Source organism: Cygnus atratus, chromosome 28 (assembly GCF_013377495.2).
Source record: "Cygnus atratus isolate AKBS03 ecotype Queensland, Australia chromosome 28, CAtr_DNAZoo_HiC_assembly, whole genome shotgun sequence".
NCBI lineage: Eukaryota > Metazoa > Chordata > Aves > Anseriformes > Anatidae > Cygnus > Cygnus atratus.
Window position 1 is genome coordinate 2,327,534 of NC_066389.1, and position 23,158 is coordinate 2,350,691.

Here is a 23,158-nt window from a genome sequence, read left to right on the forward strand (position 1 = left end):
AGCGTGCCTTGAAAGTAAACTTGTGAAACTAACCGACCCTTCTACATATCATTTCAATACTCATGTCTACGCGAGGATTTTTCCAAGCTGCCTAGGAACCAGGTGCTCAAAACCCTTAGCTCTAAGCAATCTCAGAGACTGATTATACTGGCTTCTGCATGCCCTTTGAACACAGCCACAGCAGCTAAAGAAAATATTTTTTCTACTCTCATTAACTATTAAGTAAAAATTCACCTGCTGGCAGATACTGGGAAAACTCACACTGAACCACTCACTACAGTCCCTGGTGCAGGGTATCTACCAGAGAGACAGCAATACCATCAAAGTTTCTGAGCAGCATCGCCAACCACAGGCGGTCAGGGACCTCAGTGCCAATTAACCAGAACCAGAAGGATACAAGAATTCTGAAGGAACCTAAAGTAATCTTCAGCATCCTCTGACACAAAGAGGATGACAACCCTGAACCTTCATGAAGTGCCAGACAAGCTTCACCATGAGAAAAAGACTGAAAACATCTGGATCACACTGAAGTCATAACATGCAGCATGTATCATAAGAACATCGTGCAATGGTTTGAGGTGCTTTTTCTCTCGATTCAAGCAGCATCCCGATTGAAAAAAAAAAAGAAACTTAAGATCTGGAAGAGACAGTAATTTTATCCGCTAAACTCAACATACTTGATACCGCACAACACATGAAAAATTTCACACAAGTCCTTTGGTACGAGAGCACATTCAGGTAATTGCAAACAACCAGTTTACTGAAGCTTAGCAAAGTACCATGTCAGCTGAGACCTGGGGCTGTGCAGGTGCTGGTGGTCAACTTCAATTTGAAGTAAAACTAGTTAGCTTAAAACATGTTCATGGTGTTTTATACGAATGGATTTTATTTGGGATTTGCTTGTCTGACAGTAACCTGCACTTTACACTAAGCAGCAGTAACTTGATTCCTTGCAATTGTGCTGACATAGCCGTAAGGGAGTTCTAACACTAGTGTTAACAACCATCGCACCCCAAGGGATTTCCCTGAGGGATTTTCCTTGTATACTTCACTACAGACATGCTGCTCAGAGACGCAGCTGCCTAATACCTCTGCAATCTGACTCTGTCCCGAGATGCTTGTCGTTTTGTGAAGTTTTGACCGCTCAACTTAGAACATCCCATGTCCACTGCTATTTACCTAACACTTCCCATTACCTGCAGCTGAAAAAAGGTATCCAATAGTTTTGTGAACTGCTAACTGTTTGGGTCAAGTTTCCTACGACGGATATCTCCCTCGGTCATTTCTCATGGTGAGCTGCAACAAGTAGAATCGTTTAGTCATTAAAGAAAAGCAAACTATGCTTCCTCTGGTACCATTTAAAAAATAAAATAAAATAAAAAAATTCCTTACAAGTTCCAGAACCTCTGCACAGTTGCTCAAGGGACTCCCGTGGTCTCTGACTACCCCAGGGAAATCCATATGGTCACGTTAATCAGCTTCTGGTCATTGCTGTTTGCACCAGCCCAGCAGATGCCAACCAGTGCTTGGCCGCGTCCTTCAGCCAAGGCCCCGTTTGTTCCACGTGTGCTCCCAGTGGCAAGTAAGAGCTTGTGGCAACAGGAACAGATTTGCAGTATTTGCACAGAACGAGGAAATTCAAACCCAGGAATACTGCCCAATTGCTTCTGGCAAACTGGGGGCTAATGTTGCATCAAAACAACGATCAGAAGAATCTCCCATCTACTGGCAATGCTTGCTGACACCCAAGAGGGGGAAAGGAATTAAAGGAAGATAAGACAGGATGAAGAAGGAGGCAGTGAAGACACATGCCGGTGAAAGATGGAGCAAAATGGTCTGTGGACACCAAAACACTTGTTCAGCAAACACAAAACAAACCTCTGCCACTGATGATGCCCAGCAGAATGCTACTGACCTTGCCTCCCTCCAGCGGCCATCTCCCAGAGGACGGACATGGTCACCGTTAGCTCAAGCCTGAGCAGTGGACCAAGCAAAGAAGGAACTGTGAAGACTGCCTCCACCTTCTGACAACACAAACTAACCCACTCATGGCTGGACACTTTTTTTTTTTTTTTTACAGAAATCTGTCTCTGCACACAGCAGATGATGAAGAGAACAAATCGAAGCTATGCAGAACAAGGTGATGCCTGCATGTGCCTGACTCCCGCAGTGCGAATGACGGGAGGTACGATGGGAACAAGGGACCACAGAACAGAGGTGAGCAGGTACCTGAGGCTGTTGACAATCATCTGGACCAAAAATGAGCCTTAAAAACCCTTGTACTCCCCATGAAGCAGATTAGCAAAAATCTTACTTTGTCCTCTGGTGATCACTACACCTTCATCTCCCCAACGCCTACTACATGTAACATGGAGCTGGTCTACAGAAAGCCAGGAGCTCACAACACAAGAGATCTGCACAGATAAAATGTGTTTTTCTAAATACCATAGGGAGAAAAAAAAATTAGGCCATGATTATTTCACACAACTCAAAAAACAAGCAGGAAACTTAATGGGACTTCAATTTCTTCTTCCTCTATACTGTTCTCCCTCGCAAAGCTAAGCTTTTTCATATATTCATGTTTACTCAACTCCAACTGTAGAGAGGAATGTCACAGGAATTCTTATGAGGAATCACATCCAGATTTTAATAATGTATGATTTTTTTTTTTTTTTTTAAGGCATAGGGTGCTGCTATACAGCAAATGAAGGCAAATTTTGAACAGCTACCCGTTCGGTCAGCTGCACTGATCCTATGCACTGAGTGAGGAAGAGGGAAAAAATAGCATATAATCATGTAAAGGCTTTGTTAGTAACATATGCAAACAAAAGGGACCAAGTTAAGACTGAACGGTAAGCACAGGCAGGAATTCTCCAACGAAATGCCATCGTGACCCATATAAAGAAGTATTTCCTGCAGTGCTGTTGACAAGTCCCTAAGGGGTCTTCTTCCAGTCATTACTCATGCTGTACAGGGAGGTCTGCATTGAGAAAAACAGAATCCTGACTACACACAGACGCTAGAGATCCCACTGCGCTACCCATGCAAGCAGAATTAACACTGGTGCAATGGCCAAAACCAGCCAGGCCAGAAGCGTTACTTAACCTACAGGAACCCAAGTTCTTTGAGATGTCCATGCTTCTTCTAATTTTTTTTTTTTTTTTTGGAGCACATACCACCTCTTACACATAAGACCAGAAAGATGAGGTTGCACGTGGCTCAGGGAGGTAAAAAGAAAAAAAAAAAATCCTTAATCCCATTACTGCTGTAACCCACGTCTTGAAGGCAAAGGGCTTCCAAATCAGCAGGGCGAGAAATGATAAAGGAAGCCTCACAGGAATCTTCCCAGCGCAGACGAGTGGCATAATTCAACACTTATGAGACCGACAGAATATCCAGATTGTTTCAGAGTTACAAAATGGTCCAACATTACCGAAACTGCTGATGTTAAAGGAAAGGGTTGCTGTACCCGAACAGCAAATGTTTCCTATGTAAATGTGCAAATCCAGGAAAAGACCTGCTGCATGCCAAAACATTCTGACCCACAGCCAAAACAGCTTCTTTTAATGGAAGATGCTTTACACTGACAATCTGGATGCTGCCTGACTGGCAGCGCTCAGGGTATATGATCCAAATGTTTTCACGAAGATCTTATTACGCAGAAACAGTAGGGTGATGGAAGACTACAGAAGGTTCGGTTCCAAGCCACACAACTGCCTGGCCCTGGCCCACACACTGCATCTTGCCTCATTTTTTCAAGTGCCTTAGACAGCAGGGGAACTGCTGGAAAAGAGACATCAGTTCCCACTCCCAGAGCTTGGGAAAAAAAAAAAAAAAAGCATCCATCATCAAACAACTTCAAGCCGATGCAGACATCGTGTGGGCTGGCAGCCTATCTTGGACCATTTTCTTCTTCAGGATCAAAAGCAACAAGCATGAACCCACTGTTATCTGAACTCCAAGCATGCTGCCTCCAGTCCCAACTGACAGAGATGACGTGCTTCTAGCCTTTGCCATTTTATTAAAAGGTCTCTGAGGAGGAAAAGGATGGTAAGGAGTGAATGGAAACTAGAGGCAAATAGACTGAATTTGCGATCTTTGTAATCCCTTCACAATACTCCTGAAAATAAAAAGGTGATTATCAAAGAGAAGAGAGAGAGCACGTAAGGTAAGTTGTGGGGGGAGGGAAGCAAAACAAAACACCACCTTTGGATAGTTCGATCAGGTTCTGAACATTTACATCCCACCCAGTATCTGCTGAGGGCCCCGAGCCCTCATCAGTGGATCATTTGCTCCTCAGTGGCTGGAGGATCTTATTGGGTTGACAAGGAGCACAGAGTCATCCCCAGATCTTTCAAGGAGTGGAGGAGACCTTGCCAAATGCTGAGAGTCTGTGACTGCAAATGAGAGGTCTTTCATTGCCACTTAACTTCCATGAGAAATCCTGATGACGGAAGCTATGATGACCTCATGGTTAGTACAGAGGCCACTGTGCAACCTCAAGCAGAGCATGACAGTCAGGTTTCCAACTCCTTCTGGCACTCCTTGGGAGTTTACAAATAATCTGGGAAGACTTGTACTAGTTTAACAAACAAAAGATGACTCTGGGTTTAAGTCCATTTTAAAGCAGGGACCAGCTGACAAAAATCTTCTGGTCAAGTCAGTCCAATGATTTGGATTCTTTTCTCTCAGTGTGGACTTGGCAGGCTCCTGCCACGCTGCTCTCTCCTGAAATGCTATTAATTACTAGACAAAACAATAGCAGAAGCATATAGAAACACTCTAATTCCTTACCAGAAACTGCAGGTTCTTTTCAATGTGGCCAGGATGGACACAGCTGAATGACCAATTTTTTCCCCAGGTTTTTGTAGACTTTCATTAGTGAGAATGACAAGCCTTCTGGAGTAGCATGTCCAAGAGCGTGCAGTGCTTCTCTTAGAATGTTTCCAAGGAGATCTGTAAGGTTTCCACAGGTCCTGGAACACTTTAAACTCACCGGCCAAGACAGATGTGCATAGATTCACTACTTCATCTAGGGAGAATGAGGAGACCATGGCAGAAATCAGCTGCTGGAAAAGAACAAATTACGTTCTTCTCTCTTCTCCTCCTGCCTCTCAAGCGTATGACTCTCCAAGTAGCTCGCTGGAAATGGCTTAATTTGCTTCTTTGAGGAGGGTGACTTAGAGCTAAATGCCAGTTGGTGAAGCAAGCCTCCTGAGGTATGCCTGAACAGCCCATTTAGTCCTGGACCAAGCGATCCTTGCGAGTCCTAGGCCTCCTCCTACACCACCTCTTGAACCACTCCTTGACTTCCAGCACACTACCAGGAAGGCAGAAGTAGACATACGGAAGAGTTTCTGTATTCTCTCTCCCAACTAAGCACAGCAGAGGTGCTCTCCTCTACAGGAGAAGCCACTCTTACCGGATGGACCTTGCCTGTTTACAGGAGAGGTCAGGCTGACAAAGCCCCCTTGTCTGATGCTCAGACCCACCCCCCCCACACCCCCCCCCAGACAAGGGGCACTTGGCAGCAGCGTCCCCTCCCTGGGGGCCCCAGTGAGCCCCTCAGAGACCAGCCCTGCTGCTGCGATGAGGACCGCAAAGGTCTCGTGCACCAGGCTGTTGCCACAGAGCAACCAAGGCTCTACGAGCAACACAACCCCTACCAAAATCAGGGATAAATGGATGGGATTGCCATCAGCGTGTCACTGAACTCTGAATTCGGCCATTAGGCATCAAAAGAGGCCCTCTCAGGCTTACAAGGGGTAGACTAACAAGCCTGGGCTGACTTGGTTCCTTGACGACTTTGGTCTCGGATGGAAGGCCTTCAGCAGCAGCCAGTGCTGACGGGAGAAACGGACTAAGACAGACACATCGTTTAGGCGTTAAGGCAGGTGATGTGGGCACCAAGCGGGGTCGGACCAGCAGGGCGCTCCCTGCGAGCCAAGGGAGCACTGACAGACACCTCCAGGCACCTGCGGAGCCTTCCGTCCCTCTGAGGAGAAGCACCTTCGGATGGCTCCGTGCTCTCCGAATCCACCTGCAGAAAGCCCGCAGCGGAGCGCTGCCGTGGGACTCCCCCTTCAAACACGGGAGCACAGGGAGCAAAGCCGAGATGAGCTGCCGTAACACGGACGCCTCGGTGGCAGGCTGTCTGAGCCCAACATGGACAACGTGTGCAGTTTGGCCAACAAGAGCGAGAGACAAGTTACACAAACTCACGTCCAGTCTAAGGGAGAGGGGGGCCCCGGGCAGCACGCAGAGCAGGCCCTGCAGGCCTCCTGTCACACCGCCGCAGGCCCTCACGTACACAAGACTAAAATCCCGCATCTCCTGCTCCAGCAGGGGGATTGGACTGGATGATCTTTCAAGGTCCCTTCCAATCCCTAAAGTCTGTGATTCTGTGATCTCCCATCCTGACCCAACTTAACCAGACGCCCTCACGCACTTGCTGCCATTGATGGAAGCGCGGTATTTCCTGGTACGGTTTCTATACTTTCAGGACAAAAAGCGTTTTGTGATTCTTGTGGCGAAAAGAATTGCAGGAATGTAAGTTTTATTTTTATCTGATGGTGGAATTATAAAAAGAAGTCAGGCTGTCAGGGTGATGTGCTCGTTTTCTTGTCAACAACAACACTGCTTTTCTACATACCAGGACACTGTGGCATCTGACGGCCGTATATGTTATACCAGCTAGCTGTGCACATATACATAACATAAGAAAGAACTGGTTTGAGTGGGATACAGGTATAGCTAAAAGCAATCGCAGGAAATTAAGGAAAAAAAAATAGGCCGAGCGTCACTTCAAATATATTTAGCTTTCAGTAATTTTTCCTTTCATGTCCCAGTAGTTAGAGACACTGAAAAACTAATCTGCAGGGAAAAAATCTGAAGACGAAATTCAGGAAGATGGAAAAAATAGCTAAAAGATATTTCCACCTCCAGTTTTGAAATATTATTTCTTGATTTTTGGACATGGGGTCATCCCTATCCAGCCCACTGTGCACTTCTGTTTGTTCAAAGGTGAGCTGGTGGTTTGTGTGTGGCACTGTTAATACCCCTCAGGAGAATTTGGGGAGGAGAATTAAAAAAAATGATAAATTTTAGGTCTCCAGGCTGGCTCATAATGAATTTCATCCTAGATGGGAAAAACAAAACAAAACCCAACAAAACCTTACACTGGGAGAATGGTTAGATTGAATGGATCTTTTTCAGCTCCAGCTTTTAAGTCTTTTTAATTAATGTAAAACAAAACGCTAGACGACAGCCATGAGCATAAAAAACAGATTGCTGAAAGCTGGGATGATTCCAGACATGGCTCATTTCGCGAGCATTCCACATAGTCACAACTTGAACTGGGATCAGACCCTCAGTCACCGGGCCAGCAAAACCTGCAGAGGTGACAGATGTCCCTGGGGCACTTCACCACTCAAAATCCTTGCAAGCCAACAAGGATTCCTGCAAGTTCAAGTTGTGCCATCTGAGACAGCAGCAGCTCACCAAACACATTACTCCAGAAAGAAAAGGCCATGTTTCAGGCTGAAGAATTTTGTTTGTGTTGGTCCTAAAGTTAATGGGCCAAGCTACCCCCTGTTGCATCAATGTCATCAGGAGGAGAATTAGTTGCACCATAAAAACCAAAGCGCCCCAGGAATATCCAAAACCAAGCACGTTTCTGTATTTTACCATACAGAATTCAAACCAAAGCACCTAATAGTCTACCACTAAGTTAAGGCCAAAGCGCTGTGTTCCCGAACATCGCCACACAGCCAATTGACAGCGTGTTCCTAGTGCCCCCAGAGCTCACTTCCACTGCAGCAGGTAACAAACCCCAAATACAACCAACACCACCACACTCACCCTAAACCACTCGGCTCCCTGGTGCTGAATACCGTTTCAACAACCCTACCAGAGCTGACCAAGCCATCCAGTCTGAAATTCCACACATTTGGAAAGCGGCCCTGTCTTGAGGCTGTAAAGGTCACTGCCCTCCCACCTCTCTTCCAAAGCGGACCAATCTGCACCTCCAAGGTTTTCAGACTTCTCCAGGAATCAAAGTACAGTTCTCTGGCCAAACATTACTTAGGAAACTCCACCAGCCCTACAATGCTCCCTACTGTGCAGAGCCAGCACGTGGCAGACAGCGCGGTCCCTTCAGCAGTGACAGGCGCGGGGTGAGCAGACGGCCCACACCCCCTTGGGTTGCGCCTGCTGGTAACGGGAAGGCAGATGATGCTGTGAGAGGCACGAAAGAAAGAAGACGATGGGAAGCAATAGACTGAGTCATGCCAAGCAACAACCCACCTAAGTTTGTAACCACAGAAAAAAAACAAAGGTGTTATTCCCCCAACAGCCACTGCTATTTTTGGTTGTGGTCCAGAATAACATAAGCAGAAGACAACTGTAGGTAGCTACGCTGATGATTTCATTCCTCTAGCACCGTCTAGAGGGATAAATGCCCGGAAACACAATAGTAGCTTTTCAGGGAAATGGTGCTCCTAAGCCTGCAAGGAGCTGAGCCGTTAGGAGAAGAGCTGCACCAGGACAGCAGCACACAGGATCCTCCTGAACCTCCAGCGCTCCCAAGGCCAGGGAGAATGCCGGGCTTCAGACCATGCAGCAAGGGGCTGCCGAAGGGAGACAAAACCTGCTTTCTTCATCCAGCCTCTCCCACTACGTTTTCAAGGCAGATTTTGGAGTTCTGAATTAGTTTCCTAAGCTAAGAGCTTATCATGACTCTTACTTTTGAGATAACAGAAACTAAAGGAAAAAAAATTCTTAAGACTGTGGTGATTCTGTGTAATCCTTTCAAATCCAAGATGTGACAGAGGCCTATGGAAAACAGATTCCTGTACAAATCCCGCTGGTTTTAATTGGATCTGGGAATCATTTGGATAGTAGATCTTATGGGGACATATTTGAAGTTGTCGAAAGAGTATCCAAGTATTCCACCAGTAAACAAAATATCTGCTAATAGCAGTATACTTCAGTAGTCATGATCATTTTTTTGTAACTTAATCTAACAAGCACACCAATATCACCAAGCCTTTATTAATTGTAATTGATCTAGCACATCTGTTTCAGTTTACTTTTATTAGCAAAGCTATGAAATATTCATCACCTGTGTATTATATGATGACATCTAATACACTTGGAGTGCAAGATACTTTTAAGACACTTCCAAGAATGTTCTATACATTATTGAAATGGATACACTTCTCATTACTTATGTCTGATCAAATTTTACCACAAACGACGTGATAACTTTTAAGCAAGTCGGACAAGCAGATTTATACAGCTCCCTAATCCCAAAGAGACCTAAACCCACTTTATATTTCAGTATATTAAGTTATGCACAGAGACTGCTTAAGCTATTTCTGAATTGAAGCAAGGCAATCCGTTTGTAACAAAAGAAATACAATACAAAATACAAAACGTTTGGCTTTGGACAGTAACCTATAGTCACATCCAGCTTCCTTAGCTCTGTATTTTCTATCAGACAGCACAAGCAAGAGGAATTCAACTTACTCAGACCACTGTTAGTTTTATGCCCATTCCAATCCATCTCTGACTGAATCACTTTCTCCTTACAAACATCCTTCTACCTTGGCACCTCTAAACACTATTCATCAAAGCAGGCTCCTCCTAGATCTTTCCTTGTAGAAAGACCAAGAGCGAGAAGGTGACAGCAGTCAGCAGGAGTAGCAAACCCTCCCCTAAGCAGAGACAGCCACATTCTGCTCACCTCCAGTTAGCAATTCCAGTTACCAACTGGCTCTCCAAAGCCCCTGGTGTTGAATACTTCCACAAACACCCTGCATTATCCACAAGCTATGAACAATGACTGCCAAGAAGTTAGTAACGCTGACTACCAAGAATGCTTCCATGGCATGGAATCCAAGAATGACTCCACTCGGATCAGAGTTTAGGACCACCGCGGTCAGGAACACGAGATGTGCTGAATCACCAGACTCAGTTATCCCTACAACAAGATGTAGCCTCATCTCTGTTCCAGATATCAGGCTGACACTTGGCTTGATCTTGACCAAAAGACCAAGAAAAAGTAATTCAAAGGGCTAAACAAAAGCTTATTTATTAAATATGTCAGTCTACTTCACCCACACACATTACTAGGGTAAGTGTTCTTTTTTCCACACACCAGACTCAAGTGTTACATGCAAGTACAGATGTTGAAATAGTTACATCACTTGTTAACAGGTTTTTTAGCTATCAAATAAGCTTACTTACTGGATAGGATGTAACCAATCACTGCCGTTTCCCTTTAATACCCATAACTGGAATAATGCTAGACTAAAATAGTTAATTACCCGTAGCAGTTTTATCAACTGAGTTATAATCCTCAACAACAGAATCTTCAATCACATCACTGATTTTCTGCCATGGCTCCAGCTCCTCCTCCTCACATTCCATAAAAAGGTCTGTGTCCGCCATCCTGCAAGGGGAAAAGAGGAAAGCCATTTATTGGGTAGCTGCATTCAGGCAGCAAAAGTTTCATTATAAGAACAACTCTAACGCCAGAATTACCAATAATGTTTTTATTTCCCAGTATTCCAAAGGAAAAAAAAAAAAAAGAGCTGCATATTTTCAGGTTCCTATTTATTTCTCAGGTTACAGAAATGACTCCACATCGTACTTTAATAGACTGTGCTTCCTTTTCATGAAAATCAATGAAGTTTGTTTAACAAACCCTTGGTTTTAACTAACATTGCAGCAGTTTTGCCTCTCCTCCTGCACGACAAAGCTAAGTTAACAGCTTCAGAAGCAGAATTCCTTGCCCTAGAACTCAGTACCTTTAAATAATTAACTCAAAAAGAAGAGTCGTAGTTTTTGTTCTGTTCATGGTTTTGAATATTCTAGGATTACTGCCAACATTCAAATGAGAGACTGAATATCCAAGCTTCAATGAGTAAGAAACGTGCACACAAACACGTGAACAGTCCACAGCCAACCTCGGACTCCTGTTCTGATCAAACCCGTGCGTACCCAAACTCCTGCGTGCTGCTCCAGCTCCATCCCCTGCTTATCTCCTTGTACCAGCCTGGAACCTGACACACGATTATAAATCAGTTCAGAGAGGGGAAAAAGAAAAAAGTAAAGGGAATTTCTGCAATTAGACCCATAGTTATTGTCTTTCAACTCAAACGGATCTCTGGAGTAAAGTACCCAGTTCATCTTTTTCACGCTACTCATTACTTGGTGTAACTCTTACGTATTTATTTAGAGAAAGACAGACAATGACAACTCCAGGCTTTTTGTCTCTCTCGTTCTTGCCACCCATCTCTAACACTTTTATTGCTGCCACAGCCGTTTGAGACATAGTGAAGCAGCAACAAAGGTAATTAGATAACCGAGGGGTGTACCACTGCTAATATAATGATGTTATAACACTGCAATTCTCAGTGTTACCTTTTGCTCCACTATTTACACACCTTCCAATTTTGTTTGCTTTTCTGGGCACCACGGCACCCAGAACAGAAGTTTTTATAGATCTGCCTACAGCAAAAGTCAAGTATTTTCTCCTGGGGCTGCATCTAATCCAGGCCTCAATGAAATGTAAATGTGTATCTGCTTAATGCCAAGATCTCTATTAAACATTCAGACCATCCAGCCAGAATTAAAACCAAGAAGATTCACAATGATCAGTCGTCCCAAGTGTCCTACAGAAGCTCTTCTCAGAGGGACAGTTACCACTGGAGTTCTCCAAACAGCTGACTTTTCGAATACTACTGACATCTAATCAATAGAGCCACTTCCAATCACACTTTGACAACCTGCAAGCCATTGAGCCAAGCAGCTTACAGCAGCTTTCTTACAGACCTAATTTTGCACCATTTCAGGATTTGGCCGTTTCCAAACTTCACTTACAAATAATGCTTACGCAAAGTTCTAATTCTCCTTAATAACACATTTAGGAGTCTTTAACCAATATAACTACATCCAGAAGTTCAACTGCATTTTTAAAGGAACTAATGATTATAATAAGATACCACAAAAAATGGATTTCCTGTTCTCCTACCTGGGCTAGAGCACAAAAAGAATCATTTCCTTCCACCTGCCATAAACCACTAGGGAGGACAGAGAGTGGAACAAGTGGCAGTTCCGTGCTGCAAGGGAGTGGGAATAAACATGTCTAGAAGGGATTCTGCTCTTCTTGATCACATTTTTGGTGGCAAAAGAAGCTGTTATGATTGCATTTTGTCTTCTCTACTACCATTTGACAGCCATAAAAATCTGATGAGGAATGTTCTGAGACATACTGGCCAAAATAAACAGCTTATAATAAGGGACAAGCAAGAAAACAATCCAACTCATTTGCAGACAATCTGTGTTTTCAAATAGCCACAGAAAAGAGTGTTGACCAGAAGGCTTCAACACAAAATAACATTTATTAACTCACTGCTGAAGACCTGGGATAGAAATAGTCCCAAAATATAAACTGGATTAAGTCATCATAGAACAATTAAATTTAAGTTTCATATAATTAAGCTATGTCCACCTTATCCCCCCAAAAACCACCGAACCTGTTACAAGCATCGGTCTGTAAATCACTCTAGAGCGAGGATTTACAGGAGTGGCTGTTAAGACTGTGCGCAGCCACTCTGTGCAAGTGCAATCTTCGATTTTTTTTGTGTTGTGCTATATAATAGCTGCAAAACAAAGCCACAAGCATCACAAATTTCCTGCAATACAAAATTAAATCAAAACAAAATTTCACCAAAATCTGAAGCAACTGTCTAAAGCAGGTAGGTCTGAGACACACAAGAATCGTAAGCACTTGTTCCTGTTTGCCAAATTCACACTGCTAGTACTTTTTCCAAAGCAGCATATGCAGTTCCCTGCTTTCCCTGTAATACAGACAACCTCTTAGACTGCCATTTTTCTGTGCTCTACTTGCCTGAAAAGGATTTGTAGAGCTCATATTGTTATGCTGTAGTCGTACGATGGTGTTTCGCTAGGAAATGCTCATTTTAGTTCTACGCCTGGTTATCCTAATACACATAATTCTCACTTACCACTTGTAATTCTGAAGCACATTAATGTTTGTTTTAAGAATAATATAAAGAACTATATTTAAAGGAAACCCATCACGCCACTCACGTTCAATAGCTGATCTCCTCCTCCTCACTCTTCATGTCAATAAACAGCAAAGATAATTCATCGTATTACTCGTACAGCTGTGAACGCCTAGTACTGCCATTACTTCTACGCAGACACAAAGCAGCAGCTCTTTTAACTGAACTGCTTTATGCCTGTATTTCCAACTGGCAGTGTGGGAATAAGTTCAATGCAGCTATCCGCATGCCTCACAATTTTGTGTATTTTGGGGAAGAAACTTACATAATACAGTAAATAAAACACTTCTGTATAATTTCACTTGTGATCTCTATGAAACTCAATTTGCCCTTCCTTTATGAAGGCCTTTAAAAGAAGACAACAAGCCCTCAAAGTCCAACCCATCTTACAAATAACTTACTCATATTGAAATCACCTTTCCTACTCTTTCTTGGGGATGACAGGGACTACCTAAGAAGACTGCACAAGTTGAAGGAGTTTGCAGGCTCCTTCAGCTGTCAGGAAGCAACCTTTGTAGAGAAGTACCCACTTCTTTGTATCTCTGTCACTACAAATATACATCAAGGAAGATACAAAGAATCATGCTTCTTTGAGCCCGGGTAGAACAAGAGAGAATCTCTCTTCTCACCACTCCAAGTCCTTTTCAGCCAACTTTTAACCTAAAACATGCTGTTCCTCAAGAACTTCAAGCGACCCGGCTCCTTCCATATACACCTTCCCCGCTCTGACACTCCCTCCAGGGCACAAGCACATCTCCGTGGCTGTTTTCCCCTTGCCTTTATCACCTTCCTGGCCCTGGCAGGCATTTGGAGCTGAGGGAAATCCAGTGACGGCTCAGGCTCGCCAAGCAGGCGAAGGGAAGTGAACGGCTCTGCGCCAAACGGCGAGGCTGAGCGTTGCACGTCCTACCTGCAGGCGACGCCGAGACGGACGTGCACCAGCCAGAGAGCTACAAAAACAATCAGGCCCGGGAAACGTGGTCTTCAAGGAAAGATGGAAGGACCTGGGGTGGTTTAACCTGCAGAAGAGCTAACGAAGTGCAAATCTTCTTCACGGACGTGACAGGCTAGCGCAAAGCAGAAGGAAAAGACGTGCTCTCCACATCCGTGACAGAACCAAGACACGAGGGGCTCAACGTGAAGAACAGAAGATTCCAAGTTGGACACCAAGAAAATCAGTGTATATAGCATCAAGGAGGCAAGGTGGGTTCGGTGTCTTCCTGGGGACGCTTCCAGGTCCGTTTTCCCACAGCACCGTGTAGTTCATGAACTGCACGAGTGTTACTGGATATTTCTGCATCACTACAAAACAGCGAGCACGTTTCAGCACTTGGTGTCACTAAGGCTTTTGGAGAATTGTTTCCTCTAGCAAACAGTTAATTCTTTTCATCTTGCTGAATACACAAAGCGTTATTAATAAATATAGCACATACACCAAATTACCCCAACTTAACGTATTCAAATTGCTGCTTATAAATACTGCAGAGAGCACAACTTTTCACTGAAACGTATGCCTAAAATTAGCCTACTTTGTAAACTTCTTCTGATCACAAGAATAAAAGAATAGCCATAGCTGTTTACAAAGAAACCTAATCTCTTGTCAAATAAAATTAATTAAGAAAAAAACAAACTTCCTGTAATAATCCCAATATGCAATTAACCGAGTGTGCTACATGAAGCTTAAGAAAGCTCACATTCTGCACAGCACCCCGTATCTGCATGCTTCAAAGACCCTGTGAGCTTCTTCATTTACATAAAAACTGCAGCGGACAGAAAACTGCATTAACCACATTTTAAGGGTGGAAAGCAGAGTTCAGTGAAACGAAGTGACTCGCCAAAGCTTCTACAAGAACGAGGGGCTTAGTCAGAAATAAAGAGGTGCCCAGCCCTCATTCACTTCATTGAACAAAAACCCAAACTTCCTCCAGTTTAAGTAAAAAAAAAAAGAAAAAAAGAAAATCATTTTTTGGATGACAAATTATACGAAAACAGACTCCTAGAAATAAAGCTCTGAAATAGAGGTTTATGCTGGAAATCTGCTTAGCAGAGGAAAGCAGGAATCAAAGAGCCTTAAATCTTATTTTCTTTGCCTGTTAACATAAACTTTTTTTTTAAATTACAAAATCTTATCAAAAACGCGCAAGATCTCCTAGGAGATGCACACAAAGATCTCAAATGGGTGCCCGCCACAACCGATCAATAACTACATATTTATGATTTTCAACATTTGTGCTTCACAGAAACATCTAGAAAAAAATTTCTCCGTGAAGCTTCTAGGACAAAGCTGCTCTTAGCTGGCAAAACCAGTGACGCTCACAACAGTGCTATTTGTCTGGAATCATATTACTCCACGCCAGACAAGTAACACTGCCTTAATACTATAGTGATGGGCAGCCTATAAATAGCCGGGATAAATAACCTGATCTATTAATTAAAGTGTGCACATATGTCTACCCAGGAAGGCTAAAACTACAGAGGAAGTCTTCGCACAGATTGTAAAAATATATTATTCAACACCTCATAATTATTCAGAAGATGCAAAGACAAAATGCTAAAGAGACTGTAGTTACAAGCTTCTTTTGACACTAACTTACATTATGCGCATAGTATTTCATCTGTTCTTACCAACCGAACTAAGAAAATGTCTCCTCTCTTCTATAATGTAACAGCTTTGTTTTTCAAAGCTTTGATCTTGAATATTTCTGTATGTAAGAAGCCTTTGCTCAATAAAATGATTAAGCCCAATGATAAATACTCTACATTTAGCTTTTCAGCACATAGTTGGCAGATGCTCGGTTGAAAATATGGATGCCAAAAAAATGAGAAAAAAATTACAAAGTGTTCTAGACACGCTGCAAGAAATAGAGCCCTGAGGACTGAAAGGTATTTTCTCTCCCTTTTAGTTGGAAAATGGGAGAAGACCTTCAGGGGAAGAGCCAACATATATTAGCTCTACACAAATAACCGGCATGACTGCAAGATATAAACCCTTCATTTTTTGTCAGCTGATGTGGTCCACGCTCATTGTTGCAATATAGGGGGGGAGAAAGCCACCAGCCATTCAAGTCTTGCATTAAAAGGCTGGCCACCTGATTACATTTTCTGATCAAAGTGATTACCATTACCAAGGGAAGCCCAACAATAAAGAATTTTTATTCCCATACAGCCAAACAGATTACCCCATCACGAGAAATCCTTTTCTTTTCCCCTGTGCTTCACTGCCAAAAAAGCTACCCAACTCCCTCGTCATTTCAACCAAAATCTGGAATCAGGTCTAAGATCCACTTGCATTTATTTATCAACGAACCGCTTTACTATAGTTAGAAAGGTATCAGAATCCCTAGGGGCTGCTGTTGTATTCTCAAGACAAAATGACTGAACAGGTAGAAAACACAAAACACTGTAGTCTGGTTTAAAACACCACTGGCATTTTCAAGCTCCCAAAACCCATAAATAAACAAAATAAATACTTAATCTAGTTTCTCCACCGAAGTGAGGTGGCAAACAAAGGACTCAGCTTCCATTCCGTAGGGTTTGACTCGTAAATTCACTGACTTACAGCAATGTAAGTGGAGAGAATCAGGGCCCAAACGTTTTCTATTATCTAAAGCACCTGTGGATAGCAGGTTTTACATGACAGCTGCAGAATAAGGCAGCTGTGTCTCATTGAAGCGATCTCTAAAAGATGTGCGGTTATATATTTACAGTTTCATTCACAGCTTGATATTATTTGACACAAAGCAAACAAGTTATGACATACATATGCTGTATATACACACACACTTCTTTTAAAAAGGACTTCAAATTAATGACTCGTTCACAGTGTTCTTCAAAATTCGCATGATGGGATGCGCTATTCTTGCTATGGAAGCTTCACTTTCTAAGGCTTTTAATTAAAAAAAAAGTATAAATAAATCAGTACTTGTCAGGGCACTGCTGGTGGCCCAATTTCTGCCTACTGGGTGAAATCATCTGCAACACAATCAGTCTTAAGGGCACACTAGCAGGTCAGAAGTAAACACGCACTCCGTTACACAGGTAACTTGGTAAAGCAAAAGGAGGAATTTTGTTTAAAGGCGGAACCACCAGGAGGGACAGGGACCACTCTCCCAGAGGGACAGACGCTACTACCCCCAGTTTGCGAACGTTCCCCTCCAGCACGACGTTGCCTACAGAAGTGCCAGCACAGCCACCTGCTTCACTGATGGGAAAGCGGAAGGAAGGGTTTGCTCAGATCAAACGCAGATTTGGGGAGCAGGGAACCCCAGCTCCTACCTGGGGCAGACCCCGGTGGGGCGCGCTGCCTTTCTCTAGGTGGGAACAAATTCAGCAAACTCACGACTCAAATGTGCCCGTACTCCGACCATCGCAGAACGGGTAGCACATTAAGTCATTCTAGTAAGAGCCATACTAACCCTGAAGGGTACTGCCAATCCTGCACAAATCCTAGAGCTCTATTCACAAATATGCCTTCAAAAAAGGAGTATAAATTCATGTGAATTGACAACGTAAACACAACCAAACACGCAGTGACAATCAATCCAACCAGCAGCACGTTAACATTACCAAACTACTACTTTTTAAAAGAAAAAAAGTTTCAACTGACTCCAGCGGGGAACCCACACTCATGGCTGACTATTTGTGATGAAGGACCGAAGAAAAGTTGAGGAAACAATGAGGAGATACCTCCGCAACTTCACAGATGGGTCTCGCACCTCCCAGAAGCATACGACTCCATACTAACTTCAATTTTAGCACCAAGGTGACTCTTGTAGGCACCCCCCCAAAGCCCCCACCTCACCCAGTGGCGCTGCGTGTGGCAACGCAGCAGTTTGGGGCAGAGCTGGCACAAAGGAGCCAGAGAACAAAGCGTGAGCCCCTGAGACACCCCTGCACGGGGAATCTCTGCGGCAGCCTTAGCAGCATCGTGGCCTGGGGAGCAGGCGTACCCCCAGGGCAAACTGCACCCCACCGGCACCACCGACCCGCAGGAAACGCAGCACTTCCAGCCTGTAACAAAAGGCAGGGAGGCTACGCGCAAACCGTGCCCCAGAACATTACATTCTAGCACCAAATGTAGTAACTTTGTTCATCCTTCTGGCCGAAGGTTTGTCGGTTTTTACGCCAGTCTAGGTTTGCTAATGGAGATCTAATTGTGGCATGGTTTTAATGCTACCAATCCTCTCCCCTGACTCCCTAAGGAGTTTCCTAAGGGAAAACACTGACATGAAAAATACATATTAAGAATTAATTGACACTTAAATTTTCTTCACCACTTGCTATAAAACCACCTCTACCCTGATAGTCCAGAGAAGAAAATCTAAAATATAAAATTGAGGATCTGTCTTTAAGAGACCCACAAATAAGCTTGAGATGATTCGATGCACTCCAAGACAAGAATTAACATACAAATCAACTTCTCTTGTCCAAGTCCTCCTTCTGAATGCTCACTTCTCTCCATTTTGTCTAACCTCGGTGAACACACAGTCTTGGAGTTCCTTTCTTGTTGCTTGTTTTTCAAACTCACTTTTAATAACGCGTACTCAGTGGCAAGGAACATATCGTAACTTCTTAAGAACCAAGAAACCTGATGAAGTTACACTAAATGCAAATGAATCCTACGATAAAGGTTTCTGCTGTCAAGACATGCTGCAATCCCTTCCCTGAAAAAAAGATAATGCTCTTCCGTGGCTTATAACAAATAACTGGCACAGCTTTAAACCGATACAATCTAAGCGATGAAAATATTGGATGATGTTTTCATTACTGTTTATACGGCTATTCATCATGAGCAACACCTCTGACATGAGAGAGCAGGTGAAAGGAGCTGTGCGAGTTGAATGCCAGAGTTCAACAGCCACATCCTTCAGAGCAAGGTGAATTTACTTTCTGTTGACTGATGTGGTTGGCTTGGCTTTGCTGGGTACTGAAATAATTTCAAAAGGCATATTAAATTTTCTATGAATGCTACCATTTAAAGTCCTCCATTTTATTACAGGCTTTGACGTGTGCGATGCCTACTAATTAAAATCTATTATTACACACTCAATTTTAACAATTGTTATCTACCTTAAAGTTTGAACTGCAGAGTGATGAACACAAACTGCTTTCTGCTATTTGTCTCTGCAGACCGGCTTAACGACTACCTTCAAGCTGCAGGCCTGGCCTTCGAGGGTCCAAGAGCAGGTCTGCAGCTTTCCTGCAAACTTCTCTTTTGGGAGGAGACAGACGGAGTGCTCCGCTCGCTGCGCTGTGGAAGCAGGTCCACTGGAGCGGAGACAGTTGCAGGGTCTCTGACAGTATCTAAGCAGCTGTGGGATCCTGCACACAAACAAGGTAACTGTATCTATCCACAAACACAAGACCGACTGCATGCAACATGTGCAGAACCCCATGCCCAGACAGAGCTTCAAGTGGAAACCGGGAGTGAGCCGTCTGGGTGGGCAGCCCCATAGAACTACGGTCTTCCTTACGCTAGTAAGTGTACAACCAGAGGGAAAAATAAATAAATATGTGCATGCAGTAAGCTAGGCTTCACATTCAAGGATGAAGCTTGACATCTGCAGCAACCTCAGGCTACCAGACAGTATACGGTGAGATCCAAGGTAGGGAAGACGCAGAATTTGTATATCCTCACAAAGCGTTTCCTAAAAGGAGCAACAGATTCCCCCATCCTCTACCCCCTCTTCCGCTCCCTCACTCATGCCCCATTTGGTATGCCTTGGTGACAGCTGCAACTGCTGCCAAGTTAATAAAAATAAAGCTGTGTGTGTTGTCATGTGTGGCATGTTTTCTGCAAGGGTGTTGGGCAGTGGGATCCGTGCCTCTCCCTTGTCTCCGCGCCACATCACAGAGCAGGGAAGGCGCGGGGAGCCAGGATGCCTGGGTTCCCCAGGTACCTAGGAGCAGGACCACGGCAAGGGCTGGGCAAAACAGCACCTGGCTCCTTCCGATGCCGACACCTGGCTTTCAGCACCTGTGGCCAGGGGCGCGCTGCATGAAGTCCTGCCGTGAACCTGACTCTTCCTGAGAGGAGCCAGCTGCTGGCATGCTGGGCAGCACCGCGCGGTGCCAGTGATGGGGCAGGCAGGCCGGGGGCTCGCCGCTCATCACCACGTCCCCGGCATCACGTCGCTGCAGGGGCCGGGGCCGGCCAGGAGTCACGGGGAACAGGCCCACGAGCCCGGGCAAAGCACTGTTCCCCCCTCCGTGTACCGGGATGCGCTCGGGATGAGCCCGTTCCACTGGGGACAGGGGGACACAGGCCCCGGGCAGCGGTGACACCGCTCCTGTCACCAGTCCGGGCGTCCCCAGCGCCACAGCGACCCGCGGGGGCGGGGGGACACGGAGCGGGGGGCTCTCAGCCCCCGGCGGGGCGGGCAGGGCCCACCGGGGCCGGGAAGTCCCCTCGGGAGGGCGCCGAGGCCGCTCCCCCGGGGCAGCGCCGCCGGCCCCGTCCTCAGTTTATTGTGGCTGCTGAGAAAGGGAGAGAAAAATAATCCCCGTGCCCAACATGGCGCCCACCCAGCGCCCGCCGGGCCGGGGGAGGCCGGGCCGGGGGGGGGGGACGAGGCCGGGCCCCCCTCCCCCGGGGGACGGGCACGGACCTGTGGCGGGGGCGGGCGCCGGGGAAGGGGGCTGCGGGCGGAGGGAGCCGCCGCCGGCAGCGCCTCACCGCCTCTGCCCCCCCCGTGAGGGGGTGTGCGCGGATCCCTCCGCCTGCCCCCGGCCGAGCGGCGGAGGCGCCGCGCTCCGGGACCCGCGGCGGCTCCTCCCCGGCCCCCGCCTCGGCGGCCGAGCCCTGCCCCCCCCCCCCTTCCTCCTCCTCCTCCTCCTCCTCCTCCTCCTCCTCCCGCCGCCGCCGCGCTCCCGTCGCGAGGCCGCTTTGTGTACGGCGCGGGCTGGCCCAGCCGCCGCCCCCCGCTCCCCTCCCCTCTCCCCCAGCCCCGGGCGGTTCCAGCCGGTTCCAGCGGCCGCCGGCCGCCGCCGCCCCCCCCCCCGCCGCCGCCGCCGCCGCCCCCCCCCCCCTCACATAACGGGCCGCCGCCGGCGCTCCGCTCCGCTCCGCCCCGCTCCTCACCTTCCGCGCCCGCTCCGCGCTCTGCCGCCGCCGCCTCGCTCCTAGAGCGGCCCGCGGCCCCCCCGCGCTGCGCCGCTGGCCCGGCCCGGGGAGCGGCAGCGGAGGGCAGGTGGCATGGGCGGCGGGCCCGGGGCGCGATGCTGAGGGGGAGGAGGAGGAGGAGGAGGAGCGGGAGCGGGCGGCGCTGCCGCTGGCCCCGGCCTCTCGCCGTGCGCGCGCAGGGGGCGGCTCCGCGCCTCGCGCCCCCCCCCCGCTCCCCCCCCCCGCTCGTCACGAGAGGGAACAGAGCCCGCGCGGCGGGCGGACGGACACAGCGCGCCGCGCACACACACACACACACACACACACACACACAAAAAGGGGACCTGGCCGGCGGAGGGATACGGTGACGTCATTTCCTCCTGGGCCGCGAGGCGCCGCGCGGATTGGCGCGCCGGGCGGTGACGTCACGCGGAGGCCGGCACCGCCTCCTCCTCGGCGGGCCCTGCCGAGGTCGGCGCGAGGGCCGGGGCCGCGCGGCTCCCCCCGGGCTCGGCGGGGGCGGCCCCGGGGCCGCGGGGGGCGGGGGCGGACCGGGGCTGCGCCCCCCCGGCCGTGCGCGAGGCCCAGGCGCGGCCTCGAGGCCCCGCGGCCCCGCCCCGCCTCCCCTCGGGGCGGCCTCCCGGGGCCTCGCCCGCGACCCCCTGCGGGGCCGCCCCCGCCCGCTGAGCCCCGGCCTCGCTGGGGCCCGCGGCGGCCGTCACCGGCCCCCGGTGCGCGGTGCGGTCGCCGGCAGCGCCTGCGGGCAGCGGCAGCCGGGCGGTGGAGGCTGCAGGGGGTTCTCGGCCACCGGCGGGCGGCGTTGTCGTGGCGTTGTCTCGGCGCCCGGCGCTGCTGTCAGGGGTCGAGCCGGCCGCCTCTGCCCCGTAGGGTTGAGGTTACGGGACCGAAACCGAATCCGAACACAGCGATGCCTCTGACCGCCAGACGGTGCTGGGACTCAGACCTGCCCAGTAACGCGGTCCTGGTGTCCCCAAACCACCAGAACGTGCGTCCAGTGCTGGAGGAGGCTCACAGGAGCTCCTGGAGACCTTCCTGATAAAACACGGAGAGAAATCGCTTCCCTTCTGCGAGACTCATAATTACAGCAAAAGTGGACACAAATGTCACCCCCCAGGGACAGCTCCCGGAGGAAGGCTGTGGATTAAACTGCCATAAACTTCCCCGCAGGTTCCTCGAGGTCAGAGCAGAGGAGGTGGACCTGGCACTAAGCAACCTCGGGAGCTGTCCACTGAGCGGTGAAGCTATGCTTCAGTGGATGCTAATGCCAATATCCAACCTTATGTATGTAAACAGGCCAAATGTAATCAAAGCAACTATCTAAACGCTTAAAATTGTACGTTTGCTTAAGTACATTGCTGGATCAGTGCCATCAGTTTCCTGTACTGTCAAGCCGACAGATCTAATCAGTGCCTACATTTCTCCCTAGCATAAATTCAAATGGTTTATATCTTTAATAATATAGTTATTATTGTGAATAATTTAGTAACGGTGGACCACATGGCTTCTAGCTGCAGACAGTACAGACCAAACTCTGAAGATAGTATGGTGAAAACTGGTAATACATATTTTTACTAACAGCTAACATATTTGACACTTGTATAAGTATACACTTTATAGCTGCTAACATATCTTCAACCTACTTTGAAATGTTATTTTATTTATTCTTGAAAACACTCGTACAATTTTGGTAAGTAGCATGCTTCCCAAATGGACCCCCTTGCTGTGATACCCATGTGATGCTAAAATGTGATTTATTATTCTGCGGTTCATTAAACAAGCACAATAATTTTCTTATGAAGTCTTCGTGACTTACCAGTCATTCTTCCTAGTTTCCACAATGCACCAGACTACTCCACCTCATACTGGAGGGAAGTGTTTTCACTTAACTGTCGGTCTGTCACCTATAAATCATGTACATGTGCAATACAAAGGGCTGCGTTTT

General features: G+C 47.1%; 1 protein-coding gene across 9 annotated transcripts in view; it reads right to left on the minus strand.

Annotated features, from left to right (window-relative positions):
- Window positions 1–21,591, minus strand: part of POGZ (pogo transposable element derived with ZNF domain) — a 38,073-nt gene extending 16,482 nt beyond the window's left edge. For 2 of the 9 annotated variants that reach the window (XM_035570765.2, XM_035570761.2), the window contains exons 1-3: window positions 21,175–21,312; window positions 19,164–19,415; window positions 10,329–10,453 (exon numbers count right to left, since the gene is read on the minus strand). In XM_035570765.2, coding sequence (XP_035426658.1) covers window positions 10,329–10,452 — 124 coding nt within the window. In that variant the 5' untranslated portion in view covers window position 10,453; window positions 19,164–19,415; window positions 21,175–21,312. Of the gene's footprint in view, window positions 1–4,794; window positions 5,033–10,328; window positions 10,454–11,004; window positions 11,067–19,163; window positions 19,416–21,174; window positions 21,313–21,539 lie in introns of those variants that run through there. The other 7 variants (XM_035570768.2, XM_035570763.2, XM_035570764.2 and 4 more) reach the window with 6 other exon arrangements.
- Window positions 21,592–23,158: the final 1,567 nt, after the last annotated feature.